The sequence below is a fragment of the Stegodyphus dumicola genome, chromosome 7 (genome assembly GCF_044657685.1).
Source record: "Stegodyphus dumicola isolate Sdum_Otavi_A_Nest chromosome 7, ASM4465768v1".
Taxonomy (NCBI): Eukaryota; Metazoa; Arthropoda; class Arachnida; order Araneae; family Eresidae; genus Stegodyphus; species Stegodyphus dumicola.
In genome coordinates this window covers 59,900,953-59,917,493 of record NC_140774.1, presented here as the reverse complement: position 1 = coordinate 59,917,493, position 16,541 = coordinate 59,900,953, and the positions used below count along the sequence as shown (strand labels likewise).

Below are 16,541 nucleotides of genomic sequence, written 5' to 3'. Positions count from 1 at the left end.
TAGCCAAAATGTCTGAAGTGTCACACGAAAAAAATTAGTAGAAGATTACACATCCAGGGACATAGTATCTTTATACGAAGAGCACGAGGTATCGGCTTACGAACTAGGTCTGGTGCCATTTTAGCTCGTAAAATTCGAAGAATGTCCCAGCGGGAAAATTCAATATCTATGGCCGAAATAATATTCATAGTAATCCAAAAATATCGCAGCAATTAAACACAGCAAAACGATCACTCAAAAAATACAAAACAGCAAGGATCGCAACAGGCATAAATACCCAGGGAACGGTGGGGAGCTATATAGCGAAATGCGGCATGAAACTTCGAACGCGCACGTGAAAGAAATCTTGAAACCAAGCGTATGCTCTGACCGTCTTAAAGGGCTACATAAAAAGCGGTCCTCAACTAAACATAATTCAGCTTTTGAAGGCATAAATCAAATTTTTAATCAAAAAATATTAAAATCTTCAACACGCTGCAAATCAAACATAAGCTTTACATTTTTATTATCTTTTGTGATGGGCATAAAACTGTAGAAATAATTTAGGGACAGAACCTAGCATACAAATTAATACAAAAATAGAATTTATTCATAAGCCACCGCTCTGCCTTAAAAAGACAAAGCAGTTTCATTTAAAACAAAATGTTTATTTATTGTTATGTGTTGCAGTCTCCAACTCCAACTCGCTTATTTGCCGCGATTAACCTGCGAAATCGCAGGTTGTGTTCCGGCTATCGAACTTTGGTGCTTCTAGGAGCGCTGCAGGTAAGGAAATGCCGAACGTAGTTCTCGTGGAGACAGGATAGCAGATGCAGGGGGTGAGACCAATGTCACGTGATGAGCGATAAGACATCTGGTTGGCGATGAGGTATCCAGGCATCGTAGCGCTGTAAATCTGAAGTTTTACAATAGTTATACATAAAATAGTACTAAATCAGTTCATAAAAGGTGTGTGTTGCAGTCATAAATGCAGAAAATAAAATACGATTCCAAAAAGTAAAATAGTATATACAGGAAAAATATAAGTAATATCTTGTGGGCATGGCTGTGTGTGTCACATGATCATCCGGCTAAGATTTCTAAACATCATTATTTACAAGTCAAATAAGTTTTTCAGAGTACTACATACTTAAAAACACAAATTATGTTGGAAAATCCTGGTTTCCACTGAGTAGAAAAGCGGCATATGGACGGAGGTGCCTGTCCTCGTGTAAAATTTCATAGTGAAATAGGTTGAAAATGTCCATATGTTGGCACTCCTTAGCGGCGTCATAAAATGCCGTGTTAGTTCTTCTTAAATATTGTGTTGTAGTTCGCAATTTTAATAATGTATGTACCTCAAGAATGTACGAAAAAACCACTGAGTAAGAAATTGGTAATAACTTTTCTCATAATAATTTCAAATTTGAAATAAACTTTTAAAAATCCATAGCAATATCGTATCGAAACCTGTTTCCATGTCACATGTATTGCATAAAGAAATGTGAAATTTGAAGAACTAATTTTCCTAAATATTTAATACTCGAATCCGTATAAGTTGCATGCATTTGTTTTAGTAAAGTGTTATGACAGATTTTTTTAAGAGCTGTCGGAGACAAATGATAATATTCCTCGACAGTAATGAACGAGAATACCATGCATTTGTTCAAAAACAGAAACGAAGTATTTGTGAGATTTATTCAACATCCAAGTCTTAATTTTAACAGTTTTATATTATTTTTCTCTACTAGCCAGGTATAGTTTAAGTGTCTCAATTGGGTATCAAAACGCGTGTGTGAAAACACTGATCTGCACTTTGTTACTAGATATTTTTTCCTTAAATTTAGTTTTTTATATATCAAGGTGTCTGTAGTCAATGTGTATATTGTATTAATTCGGGAAGTTCCCTGATTCTTTAAACATGAGTATACAAGCAGCAGTGAAAGTAAAAAATAATTATGAAAACCAAATAGTCTATAACGATTTTAATGCCAAGTCATAAATAATCAAATGAATAACTTCAAATTTCTGAATTTGTTTAATATCACAATTTTCAGTTCCGGTTTTGGTGAGAATCGAAATAATATAAATTTGAATTCAAAATCATGAAAATCCTCAGGATTTTCACGATTTTGTTCTTACAAATCCTTGACATGATAAATAGTATCATAATAATGCTAAATAACTGAAGAAAAATGCATTTGCTGGCTCTCTAAGATTACTTGGATGGCCTCTAGGTTCAGACCAATAGCTTTTAAGATTAGTGTTTTTGAGCAGAATGAAACATTAATTTTTAACAGAGTTTTGGTCTAATAGTTCATGGTATCGATCTATTAGACTTTGCTGTATTTTCAGCACAAAGACCATATTCTATTTGTTAATCTGTCACAGCTCAAACAGCACGGTAACCTAATCTGCAAACTATGTTCGCTTGAGATGAGTAAACCTTGTTAGAAAGCTAAACTATTTGTGAAAACTGCATCTAACGTCTATCATTCAAATTTACTTTAACTTGTTGACGAATTTCTGGCCTTAAAAGCTATGTAACTGGAATCAGAAAACAAGTTTGATGAAAAAACAAATAACCCACATAGCACAAAAACATGCCTGGGATATCCCGAAGATGTTGCTCGCGGGGTATGCGCACATCCTCAGGACATCGCGGAATATCTCTCGAACCTCCTAAACACCTCCTCCAGAGTTCTTAGTGTCACATCCCAGTATATCCTCAGGACATCCTAACTAAGTCCCATCGACAGCGTACGGCATGTTATTAGGATATGAACTCTTACTTATTACATCCTCAGGACATCCCACTCATCTCCTAAACACAACCCATTTTATCCAAAAATCATCCTATCTATGTCCCATCAACAGCGTATGGGATGTTGGTAGGATTTAAAGTCCTACTTACTACATCCTCAGGACATCCCACAATATCCCAATTTCCTCCTAAACTCATCTTCCCGAGTGCTTAATGTCACATCCCAGTATATCCTTTGGACATCCTATCTAGGTTCCACCGACAGTGTATGGGATGTTATCAGGATTTTAAATACTAATTACAATATACCTTTGACCTCTTAAATACATACTGTCAACTGCTTAGTGTCACATCCCAGTATATATACAGAGAAAACTTCCAGTGAAAGTATATGAAGGTGTAGTGATGATCTAAAACCTAATTACTTTACACAGATAGTCTCAAATCCTTCTCCTATGGTTACTATCGAAAAATCAGAAATGTTGAAAATATTTATACAACATATTTATGTATTTATGAATCAAAATACATGAGAAATCGCAGTGAGAAAAAGCACTGCTACCTTAATCTGTGATTATATATAACAAATTCAGTGAATTATAGTTAACAAACAGTGAAAATATTTATATTTCTGAAATATTTTATATATAACATTTTCAGTTTCGCATATGTGGCAGCTTGAGATTTTTTTTAAGTATACCAATTTTTTTAAATGTCTAAAAATTTTTGTATTTTCAAGGAAAGCTTATTCTTTCACCTTTAGTATATAAGTAATGGTAATTTACCAGATAAAATTACGTAATGGGGAATACAGAAAAATATCTAACCACTTACTTTTGACTTCATCTGCAGAGAGACTAAACATGTAGTTCAGCTAAATCTGTTATAATAAATATTTATAATAATGCTAAATCCTGCAATAACTATTAATATGACAAATTTTTGTAAACCTATTTATTTGGATGAAAACTAAACACATTCAGAAATTTATGGCACTATATTATGGTTAACAGAGGAAAAACACTTTTCAAAATTCAAAATAGTTTTTATAAATCCAATTTATCACATTTTCCTTAAATTCCTGAAAAATAATCTTATATCCATGTAAAAGAGGAATATGTATTCATCTGTATATAAAAACTCTAAATACTGGAGTTAAACTGGAGCTTAGCCATTGCCAAAAATAAATAAAATGCAATTACTACATGTGAATATAATTCATAATTAAATTTAAACAAATCACTATTAGAATGCAAATTAAAGGAAGCTTTTAAAATATTTTAACATATAGTACCTATAAACAGAGTAGCCATTATTTGTGTTGTATCATAAATTATAATACGACGTTTAGCTTAAGAGAGCTTCTCCTGACGCATGCGCCGTTCGCGTTTATCCGCGCGGTGTATGATGACGTAACTGTTTATTACGTATGTATGTATATGTATACCATTCTTACTTCTTCGCCCTTTTTTCTCTGCTGTATGCAACTATGTTTAAGTTAATCTCTGTCATTAAAAATGTTCATTGATATTACAATCTATTTAGGCTCATTTATTTCTTCAATTTGACTATTCGATTATAGTAAAATAAACATGGGGTATGCCTTTTAAATTTTTTATGTCAGAAATTAAACTCAACCTACCAGCTGAACCATATGAGCAGTTGTATCAGTCAGCCACTGGTAGGTAACCTAAATAACGAATCAACATATAAAGTTGCCAAAATAAGGAGAGAAACAAAATTATGATAATCACATCTTACCTAATCATAAAATTTAATGTGTAGGCAAGTCTAAAAAGAGTGAGAAGGAATTTATTTTGCAACACAAAGTAAAGCTGTCTTGCAGGAGCAAAAAAACTTGTCTCATGAGATAGTAAAAAATAATTAACTGTATCTGGTAACATTTATCTGACAACACATAAGTAATTGTTAACTACGTGCAGAAAATAAAATCTGGTCATGATAAGCAAAATGCAATTTTAAACTTTTGAGTTTAACTGCAGAAATCTACGAAAGACGTATATTTTATGTTGTAGCAGTAGTAAATCAAGATGCGGCTAATCTTTACTGTATGGTACACCTTGTTTTTTGTCTGAAAAAATCGCCAAGTGGTATTGGTTGTTCGTGAAATCTGGAAGCCCATTGCGACAAATAAGTTTTTCCGTTATTGTAATGTTGATAATGTTGGCGAAAATAGCCTTTGAAAAAAATAAGTTTTTGTCAATATAAAGGGGTTATTTCTGGAAATATTGCCAACGTGTTGTGATAAATTTAGTTTTGGGCTACATTTTGTAATAGTAAGCCTTTTGTACGGACCCGTGTTTTTGGTTCTTACCATTCTTTTTAATTGCTATGTTTGGTTGCACGTAAGTGGTATGGTCTTGTATTTTGAACTTGCTATTATTTTGGTGTGGGTACCATCGTTTGAGTATGTCTGAGGTGAATAACAGACGATGAATTTAATTGAATTGCTTATCTGGAGGATGGAGGAAATGGTGGTGGAAAGCCTAAACGTATGCATGTGAAAAAAAAGGTATGTTAAAAAAATGACGCTTCATTTATTTATTCGTCTCTGTGTGTTAATTTTTCTTTTTGTTGTTTAATATTTTTATGTTAGAAAATATGTATTTTTGGTAACTTATTCCTCTCTGTTTTTGTATTTTTGGTTGTCTCTGTGTGTTAAGACAGTGGCGAATATTTTCTTGTAAACATGATATTTTTAACTTTCTGGTTTTCTTAAAGTGAAAATAGATCAATGTGTACATGTGCAAAGTTAAGGCAGTGCACAATACCTAGTTTGTGCAGTTTTCTGTTTTTTTTTTTTTTAAGTTAAAATAGGTCGATGTGTACATGGACACCAAGTTTGTGTATGTCTTTGACTTCTTATTTTGGTTTTGTGTAACGGCAATCTTGAAATTTGTGCCGATTCTTCCAGGTGACGATCTTGATATAAAATAAGAAACGATTTGCCAAGGGTTACCGTAGAGTAAATTTTTACCAAAGATGTTCTACCATAATCACCATTTCAGTGGTTTAAACACTAGTGGAACAGTATTCAGAGATGAAGATTTCAGTTTTGTTTACACAGCATGATGGTTTAGGCACTCCAGCCGTTACGGTGAACAAGAATGTAATAAACATAGCCAAAACAATTATCTATAAATATCGACGTATAAAACTGCATGAACTAATATATTTCTTATGCTAGTATGTACAGAATCCTTAATCGAAGTGAAAATGAGAAGACTGTGCCTGACTTACGTGATTACAAACTTACTCTGAGCCGTTTTTCTGTGACTCTTTTACTGTGTAGAGCTGTATAGAGATTTAGAATTAATCAGTAAAGGCTTGCAACGTAATAACGTCACAAGAGGCTTTTTTCTCGACAAAGCTAAGACTTTCGATCGTGTTTGGCTGGGTGCTCTTATTTACAATTTACACATTTCGGGGCTCCAAGAGTACATTAAACACATAATTAAATGCTGCATGACAGGTAGACACTTTGTCTTTCGTGTCACAGGAATTCTCTCTACACCTAAACTTTTCCTTGCAGGCGTCCCCCAGGGAAGTCTTCGCGGACCTATACTTTTTAATATATACGTGAATGACATACCCACTCTGAACAACACAAAACTCGCAATGTATGCTGATGACACTGTGATCCTTACACAAGGCCGGCTATACAACAGCTACAAAACCACATACATGCATTAGAGACTTGACTCATCAGATGGAAAATTAAGGTTAATGTGGAAAAGACTCAGGCAATCCTGTTAACAAAAAAGGAGAAGTTCAATAAAAACCTACATTTCTACGGAGTGTCAATTCCCTGGTACAGGCAAGTCCGACCAGGCCCGGTCGTTACAAAAACATAATACAAAAATTTCACCCTTTGGTGAAATTTATCGAACTTCTTAGTAGCTGAGTTTAAGGTCAGGTACATGTCATTCACAATCATTTCCGGAATTTATCCCTCCATCTTTTCTCAGAAACTGAGTAGCCGGGCTTCCCAGGCCCGAGACCCTCGCTAGCATTGTCATTTAAAAATGTGAAAGATGTCAGGCAGTTGCAAAAATGTCACGCTATTTGATTTATGACGATGAAATGAAAAGATTACAGAAACTATTAGCCGAAATGTTGACTGATGAAGATTCAGTTAATGAAGAAGACGAAGAAATAATTGATGAAGAACAGTTTAGTGATCACCAATCGAATTCTGAAGAGACATTAGATTCAAGCGATGAATCTAGTAATGAATTCAGCATTTCTGTTTCCGTGAATTGATATCTTGTCAAAGATAGCCATCAAATTTGAAAGGTAGAGAGCTGCTCGACACAAGAATATTACAGAAATCAGATCATTTATCTGTCTTCTTTGTTTTGGAGAATTTTGTTTTAAAATAGAAGGCTTCTCACGTAAATGTTGCGAAGTTTGGGCGACTGACGGGACAGGGCTTGACATTTTTCATCGAACAGTGTCTCATAAACGTTTTTTAATCCTAATGAGATGTTTGGGATTTGATGACCTAAGAGATCGTCCTTCTAGAAGAGAAATGGATAAACTGGCTCCGGTAAGAAATGATTTTGAAAAGTTCGTTAAAAATGCTGACGAACTCATCACAACTGACGAAAAATTAGGACCTTTTATAAGAAGATGCTCCTTTCTTCAATACATTCCAAGTAAACCTGCAAAATATGGAATTAAAGTTTTTGCTGTTTTTGATGCAAGGACATTTTGTACTTCAAATCTTGAAATTCATGCAGGAACACAACCCAAACGGTCGTGCAGCTCAGAAAATGGTCTTGATAAAGTAGTCAAGAGGTTTAGAGAGCCTATTTTGAATCCAGGGCGCAACCTTACCGTGTACAACTGGTTTACCAGTTATACCTTGGTAAAGAATCACCTTGAAAAGAAAATTACGCTCGTGGGAACTATCAGAAAAAATAAAAAAGAACTGCCAATATATTTTACTTGTGGCAGAAAAAGAGAAGTTTGATCATCATTATTTGGATTTCAAAGAAATATGACATTAGTTTCCTACACACCAAACAAAAATAAATGCGTTGTTCTATTGTCCACCATGCATAATGACAGAGCCATCGATGTTTCGACTGGAGAAGCAAATAAAAAAAACAGAAATTATGACTTTTAATGATTTAACAAAGGGTGCTATAGATGTAGTAACCATTTATAGTACTGCTAGAATTAGCAACAGATGACCAATGGCAGTATTCTTTAGTATGTTCAACATTGCAGCTATGAATACTAGAATATTATTGTTATCTTCGAGGACGCCAGTAGTGCAATATAGAAAACGAAGTTTATTTATCAAAGAATTTGCATTAGAACTTTTCAAGGATCACATTCAAGAAAGAAGCTCGCAGCAAAATTTCCACGCGAATTGAGTGAAAAATGAAATTGCAGATATAGGGAAAATTGGGAAGGACACTCGCCAAAAAAACAGGAGTGTTCTAGGGAAAGATGCCATATATGTAATAGCGTAAAGGACCGAAAACCACAAATTTGCTGCGCTAAGTGAGAGAAAAATGTTTGCGGTAAACACAGCGCGATTTTTTGCAAAAAAAATGTGAAATGTAAGTTTTTTTTTGAAAACATTTCTGTAAAAATTTAATATTACATAAATTAGTATTAAATTTCGTTTGCTCACAAAAAGAAATCAGTCTGATTTTTTCTGTTAATGATAAATAATTTCAATCTTAAAAGTGTATTAAAATACAATTTTTTTAGAATTATTAAATTCAAAGTATATTTTTATATTTTATATACTTTTTATTATTTAATTTTTTTCTTCGATTACACAAACAATTTTATTTTTATTTCGTTAAGAAATAACGTTTCGGACCTACGGAGCCCGACGCGCGTCCTCGCGTAGCTAAAAGCAGCGCGCGTCTTCGCGGGTTAACAGCGTGAAATAGCATTCTTTCTATAGACAACAAGTTACTCATTTAACAAGTCCCTTCTACGTCCAATATCGCCTTATGCTTGCTCTGTTTGGGCTTATTCTAGTTGATCCTTAAGGAAGAAATTGAAAACTGCACAAAACGGGGTTTTGAGACAAATTAGTAATGTTTTATGGTAGCTTCGGATTTACAGATTTGCATGCTGAACTGAAAATTGACCACATTTTAACCTTTTACTATCGCCTTGCTAAGAAATTCTATAAAGACATAGAGTTTATTAACAACACTGCAATTAAAATTTATGATTACGACGCAAATGATCAATGTAATATCAAAAGTCCTATGGCCGTTCTTAGTTACACTCTTGATTAAGCTTAACTGCACCATGGCTACCTTATATATAGTATGATTTTGTATTGTATGTAACTGTTTACTTTTAACTTGAGCTCCTTACTTAATTTATTCTATGATTATGATCACATTTTTAATAATGCTGACTGGGTCTTGTATTTACCAAATGTTTGCTTGACAATTTTCATGTATTCATTTATTATTGTTCCCAATGGCTCGACGGAGTTTGCAGCTTTTCTGGACAGCATTTTCATCACCGAATCATGTATGCGTGTTACAAATATTCATCAAGTCATTTATTAAGGCCATTATAAATAATTATTTGAAAAAAAACCCTTAAGATATCCTGGGCATATTTATATAATACTATAAGTTGTAACTTTGTATTGTACCCGAAGTGGCATATTTTCATTTGTGGATAGGGTCTAAGACCCAGGCACCCCGGTGCTACACCATCACTCGTTGCGTAATCTGTTAAAAGATGCCTAACACTCACAAAGACCTCACAAAAACTGAGTACTATCAGCCCTCTTTTCGATGCGAGCAAAATTTTGAAAAGGTTATCCATGCCAGAATACATCCTTTTTTGACAGATTTCCCGCACAGCAATTTGGCTTTAGAAAAAATCTCTGTGACGAAGCAGTTGGTGCGTCTGACAGAATTTATTAGAGGTGCCTTTAATAATAAACAATGTGTTGTCTTAGTCATGATAAACGTGGCTAAAGTGTTCGATAGCGTCGGCCCGAGGGTTAATTTTCAGGCTTATTTAAGCTCGAGTTCTCTAGGGAATTAACCCTAATTGTGAGTTTATTTATCACTGAGAACATTTCATATCTGCATTTCATATACTTTGAACAGGAAGCAGGTGTGCACTAATGATGGTCAGAGTTCAGTTTGATGTCCCATATTGTGCACTACTACATATTTGAAAAGATAAAATTATTTTATTAACAAAGGCAAATATTGTGTGTAATATATCCAATTTGTACAGAGTAGAATTTGTAAAGTGTAGGACTATGTACAAAGCAGAATGTTTTAAACAGTGTAAGAATACAAGTAATCCTTTAAACTGTCCTGAGTCACAAACCACTAATAAACCTTTTCCCACTAATCTGATAAAATTAATTTCTAAAATATAGGAAAACTCATACGCATGAAAGTGTTTGTGGAGAGAGGAGATTTTTCAATTATATGCTGTCACAGGGGGTGATTAATAGTTATTAAATTCATTTTATCGCTTAGGCTGTGAAGCAGATATTGTTAAAATGTTTGCATGTCAGTTTAAACTTGTGTTCATTTCTCATATTAAGCAGTATCATGAATGAATAACTTTATTTACCAGTCGACAATGCAAGTTTTTAATTTTCTGCATTCTTTTTTCAACGGTTTTATTGGAACGTTTTTATTATGTAAAAGGCTAAAACACTTGTCTGACGCCCACACTTCACTGAAGATTAACATTTATTTGCATTCTTTCCTATCGGATTTCACAAACAGAAAATCAGTTACTGTTCTTTTTAATTTCACGGTGGTTTAATTCTTCTACTCCAACTTAACGTTTATCAAAACTACGTGATGATGCAATAAATCGAATCGATGCGATCGAAGCCAACTCTACATCAATGGCATTCCTTTAAAAGAAATTCTCAATTATTAAACCTATGATTCTATGCCCGGATTTACATTAACATGCTCTCGTTTGATATTTTATTACAAATACTTAATTTTCACTTGTAATTAATAATTAAAATTTTGCCTCAATGTATAGCTTAATGCCTTAATGTTTGACTATCATATGGGAGTGTCTACTCTAGATTATGTATCCTGACGGGTTTCCAAATATCAACCACCTGCCTTTTAAACTGGTAGTTTTCATCTATCACATTTATCTCGCATTTCGTTCTCAATTTTTCGCACTACTTATAAAACTCGGAATTAAAGCATGTTTACTTTCATTATCGGAATTCGAACATTCGTCAGTTGTCTCGTACCATCTTTCAAGCTTGTTATTTAAACTACAATTAAATTCCTGTGTTTACTTCCACCAAGCATAATCATCCTATAAGCCACGCCTCTCCGCTATGTTGGGTTACCAGCCCGAACATAACTTTGCATTACGCTGTGTCGGCGAAGCGGTTATCGTTTGTAATTTCAATTTTACATTATCGCTTAAGCTGCAGAGGGCAACACAAAGAACTGTGATATAGCATGACCGACTCATCCGCGACCATGATCGCAAACACGCATGCGCATTTCGGACCGAATTATTCTCAAAATAGGGTGAAAGGATGGGGACTTTCTTTCCCTCCAGCATAGCTTTTCCGGAGATGAGAAGACCTTTCACGTCGCAGCAAGTAATACCACCCCTTTTGGACGAGTCTATGTGTTTTGGCACAATGCCAACCAGGGTTGCGCTTGAGAGGGTGATCGATTCATAACAGGCATCCTAGATTTATTATTATGTTAACGAAACTAGTAGTCTCTACAAAACATTACTACTTGTTTATTACTCACCAGATTTCTCGTACACTTTTACGTTAGAACAATTCAGCTAGTGTTACGATTTTAATATTACGTGGCCGTATCTTCTCTTTTTTTAATCAAATTGCGTTGTCTCTTGAGGCGAAGCGGTGTTTATATAAAGTGTGGCATTACAGCACTCCTGTCTACATCTCGAAACGTCAGTATGTATGTGAGGCGGTTCTATAACTTTCATCCAAGAGGGAAGCTAGAATTCTTGCACATGCGATTTTCCCGTCTATTTTCCCATCGCTAACGTTTAAAAAATTTTCAATGCTACGACAATTTTCCAAAGAATATACACAGACGTCTTTGCCTTTTCAGGGCCAACTCAACAGCTCTTCTCGAAACAATCGGATACACTAGCCCGTATCGGATTGTTTGTGGAAAGAACCAAACAATGTTTACCCAGCGAAAACGTTTGTACTCGTTTTCGTAAAACATACATACACACAAAGACACTACTTGTGTTTTTTTCTTTTCCCTCTGCTGAAGATTTTCCCTTGCTGAAGGTTTACTTGAAACATATGATTTAAAGTTTCCAATAATAAATGCTTTTTATGTTTATAACAACTTTTAGATGTTTAATGTAGATGGGATGTATCTGATTTTAAACTGCTGTAACTGTTAATATAATTTTACGGATGTCAATTTACTAAACTGCTTAGAAAGTTACTTATAACTCCACCGACTTGAAATGTAGCAACTAATTTGGGACAAAATTTTCGACCTAAACGTAACAACTAATTTGGGACGGATGGAGTATAATTCAACATTTTGTTTTAATTCCTTTTAAGAAATTTCGTCATCACGAATTATAAAGCTATCATATTAAAAAATCACTGTTTTCAAAAAGGCTTTTAACGTAATAATATTAAGAATAATAAATAGAAAAACGATTGGGATGACAAGCCAAATCTTCTTTCCAAGAATTTTGAATATAAATATATTAATTTCAATTAAAATACTTTTAATATATTTTAAAAGTGTAAAATGAGGTTAAATATTTTGAAATACTTTAATTTCCTGTAAAATTGCCTTTATTAAAATTCTACTATTAGCTCACACTCTGCCTATATCTTGTTCGAATTTCCAATCGTTCATAAAATACTCAAGTTTATCCACTCGAGTTCAAATACAATTTTTTAAACTTGTAATGTATGACACTTGATATTAATATAAGGTATTTTCTCCCTCCTTCTAGAATGCCTTCATGGTGTAACGGTTAGTACAATTGGCTCGTATTCGAAAGATCCAGGCTCGAGTCTCGAAGAGGGCATTGCTTATTTTTCCTTTCTCCCGCATATATATATATATATATATATGTAATAATTTATTTCCTAAACAGTATTGATTAATTGATTATATTATCTCCTAAGTTTAATTAAAGTAGAATTATTTTAAAAGCGTGCATCCATACTGGTAAGTTATATTTTGAAAGATGTTTTGAAGTAATTTGAAAGCAAAATGTTAATAATGTTTTAACGGGGACTGGAGTTAAATCATCATGAAGAATAAAATTTCAATTGTAAAAGGAAAAATTAAAACATGTAATCATTGTCATTGATCGGAAATTAGTTGACTTTTCAAGGGGAACAAACCAACTCCCGTTCAATGAACAATAATTGATAAAAATACGTAAATACGAAAGTGTTTCGTCTTTACTCGAGTTATAAGTTAAAGGCAAACCGGCAATTCTAGTCAGGCCAAATATTTCCGCGAATAGAAGGAATTATGAACCAATGCTGATATTCAAAGAACTTATTCTTATGAAGCATTTTAGTCAATTCAATTTGGAGTAAAAATCAATTACTGTAGAGAAATCCTATTTAACTCGAGTAATCGTCCCCGACACTTTCATGTTTATGCATTTGAGTACCATATTATTTGTAGAAATTAAACATTGGAAATTGTCATTATGAAATCGAATTCAAAGTAAAGTTGAAATAAACATAGAAGATTATAAAAAAAGACAAATAATGCAAAATTTGTAAAAACAAATCAAAGACAATATAAAAATAATATAAAAAATAATATAGAAAATAATATATAATAAGAACAGTGAATGTACAGGAAGATATAAAGGCCAGAAAAGGTATTAAGTAACTTACATTCTTTCTAGTGGGGGAGTTGGCAAAGTGTTCTCTTCGTGTCTGACTCAGAAGTGTAGGGTGTCCGAAAATTCTTAACGGCAGTAGGGGCTTTGAATAATATCAGTCGGTAAAACTTGAAGCAATTTATGGTAGTGGGTGGGACTTGGAATTCTTGAGGGATGTATTTTGTGGAGTTCTTATCTGAGAGACACCATCTGTTAAGATTTTTTTGAAAATACTAGTGAATGGAAATTAATTAATTTCTGGCTAATTGTCGTGTCGCAATGATTAAGAATTTAAGAAAGGAAAAAAGCATTTTCACTGTCCAAGAGCTAATAGACAGTTACTTAATACCTTTTCTGGCCTTTATATCTTCATGTACATTCACTGATCTTATTTATATTATTTTCTATATTATTTTTTATATTATTTTTATATTGTCTTTGATTTGTTTTTACAAATTTTGCATTATTTATCTTTTTTTATAATCTTCTATGTTTATTTCAACTTTACTTTGAATTCGATTTCATAATGACAATTTCCAATGTTTAATTTCTACAAATAATATAGTACTCAAATGCATAAACATCAAAGTGTCGGGGACGATTACTCGAGTTAAATAGGATTTCTCTACAGTAATTGATTTTTACTCCAAATTGAATTGACTAAAATGCTTCATAAGAATAAGTTCTTTCAATATCAGCATTGGTTCATAATTCCTTCTATTCGCGGAAATATTTGGCCTGACTAGAATTGCCGGTTTGGCTTTAACTTATAACTCGAGTAAAGACGAAACGGTTACAGCCGAAAACATCGCGGCAAAAACATAGCGGACGAAAACATCGCGGAGAAAACAACGCAAGGCGAAAACATCGTGGGAGAAAACATCGCAGTTCTAAAACATCGTGGTACAAAACATCGTCGTCGAAAATAAAGCGGTTCAAAAACTTCGCAGTTTAAAAATATCGCCGTCGAAAATATCGTGGTAAGAAATAAAGTATCTATTAATCATCGCATGACGATAACATCGCAGACATGCTTTTTTCAGGCTTTAATAACTGTAAATGGATATTCCCATAATGATTTGTGAGCGCAAGTGATGTAAGGAAGGATAATTTTTACTTTCACATTTTTTTATTAACTAATAAATTTTTGCTGAAAAAATAAGAAGGAAACTTAAGCATAGAAAATTAAATGCAACTTAATAGATTATACTTTTTATGAAAAATTACCTGTAAAATCTTTATTAAAAATAATTTATTATGGTCTTTGTTAGTTAACTATGTCGATTTAAAATTCTATTAAGTGCTATAAGTTGCATTAATTTTCTATACTTAAGTTTCCTTTTTATTTTCTCAGCAAAAATGTATTAATAAAAAATATGAAAGTAAAAATTATCCTTCTTACCCTCTTGCGCTCACGAATCATTATGGGAATATCCATTTACAGTTATTAAAGCATGTCTGAAAAAAGCATGTCTGCGATGTTATCGTCATGCGATGATTTGTAGATACTTTATTTTTTATCACGATATTTTCGACGACTATGTTTTTAAATTGCGAAGTTTTTGAACCGCTTTATTTTCGACGACGATATTTTGCACCACGATGTTTTAGAACTGCGATGTTTTTCTCTTTGCGATGTGTTCTCCCACGATGTTTTGTAGCACGACGTTTTCGCCTTGCGTTGTTTTCTCCGCGACGTTTTCCTCCGCGATGTTGTCGGCGGACACCAGACGAAACACTTTCGTATTTACGTATTTTTATCAATTATTGTTCATTGAACGGGAGTTGGTTTGATTCCCTTGAAAAGTCAACTAATTTTCGATCAATGACAATGATTACATGTTTTAATTTTCCTTTTACAATTGAAATTTTATTCTTCGTGATGATTTAACTCCAGTCCCCGTTAAAACATTATTAACATTTTGCTTTCAAATTACTTCAAAACATCTTTCAAAATATAACTTACCAGTATTAACCAGTAACTTACCAGTTATAACTTACCAGTTTTTAGAATTAAAATAAGCAGTGTGGCCAGTATTCCCTTTCACCTCCCTTTGTCACACTGATACAAAGGCACTTCCATTTCTTGCGTAAATATAAAAACAAAGATACACATACATGTATATGTATGTGTATCTTTGTATACCTATATACAGTATAGATTCACACTTTTAAAATAATTCTACTTTAATTAAACTCGGGAGATAATATAATCAATTAATCAATACTGTTTAGGAAATAAATTATTATTAACTAACTTTGCAGCAATTGCGCAAGTAATAATAACTTGTATTCGCACTAAATGGATTTAAGATCATACAACATTATATATATATATATATAAAACCTAATGACTCTACAGTAAGAACTAAAGATTCGTATAAAATTCTATATAGAGTATAAAATTCTAAATTTAAATCAAGTTGGCTCAGTCTAGACCAGTGATTCTCACCAGCTTTTTCCCCATATACCCTTTCCACCATTGCTAAATGATCATTCAACCTCTCCTTCCCAAAACTTGAAAAGTAGATATGTGTTTGTTTAAATACGGATTATTTTTTAAGTAAATTAAACAAGTATCAAACATGTTGGTAAATACCAAAATTTGAATAAATGTTCTTTTTTGTATTCATAAACTAAATCTAAATACTTAATACGTAAAGAAAAGGTGGACTAAATTACTCTCTGAAACTTTGAAATTCCCCTTAGGGCTATTCCTCCTGATTGAGGACCCATAGTCTAGCCAGAATTCGTTTTTAATAGTGACTAAATATACAGATAATTTAATTTGTCCCACTTTTCTTATACTAACTTTTGTCACAGAAACTTCGGATTACGTGCATGTTTTTTGAAAATAAAAGACACAAATTTAAAAAAAAATATATGTTTAAAATTTGATGTTGAATTC

The 16,541-nt window shown here is 33.0% G+C and overlaps 1 protein-coding gene across 3 annotated transcripts in view; it reads right to left on the bottom strand.

Moving 5' to 3' along the window:
- Positions 1-481: 481 nt before the first annotated feature.
- Positions 482-16,541, bottom strand: part of LOC146996207 (cullin-5-like) — a 64,744-nt gene continuing 48,684 nt past the window's right edge. The window contains exon 3 of one of the 3 annotated variants that reach the window (XM_085820313.1): positions 482-895. In XM_085820313.1, coding sequence (XP_085676439.1) covers positions 701-895 — 195 coding nt within the window. In that variant the 3' untranslated portion in view covers positions 482-700. Of the gene's footprint in view, positions 896-4,410; positions 4,434-16,541 lie in introns of those variants that run through there. The other 2 variants (XM_085820314.1, XM_085820316.1) reach the window with 2 other exon arrangements.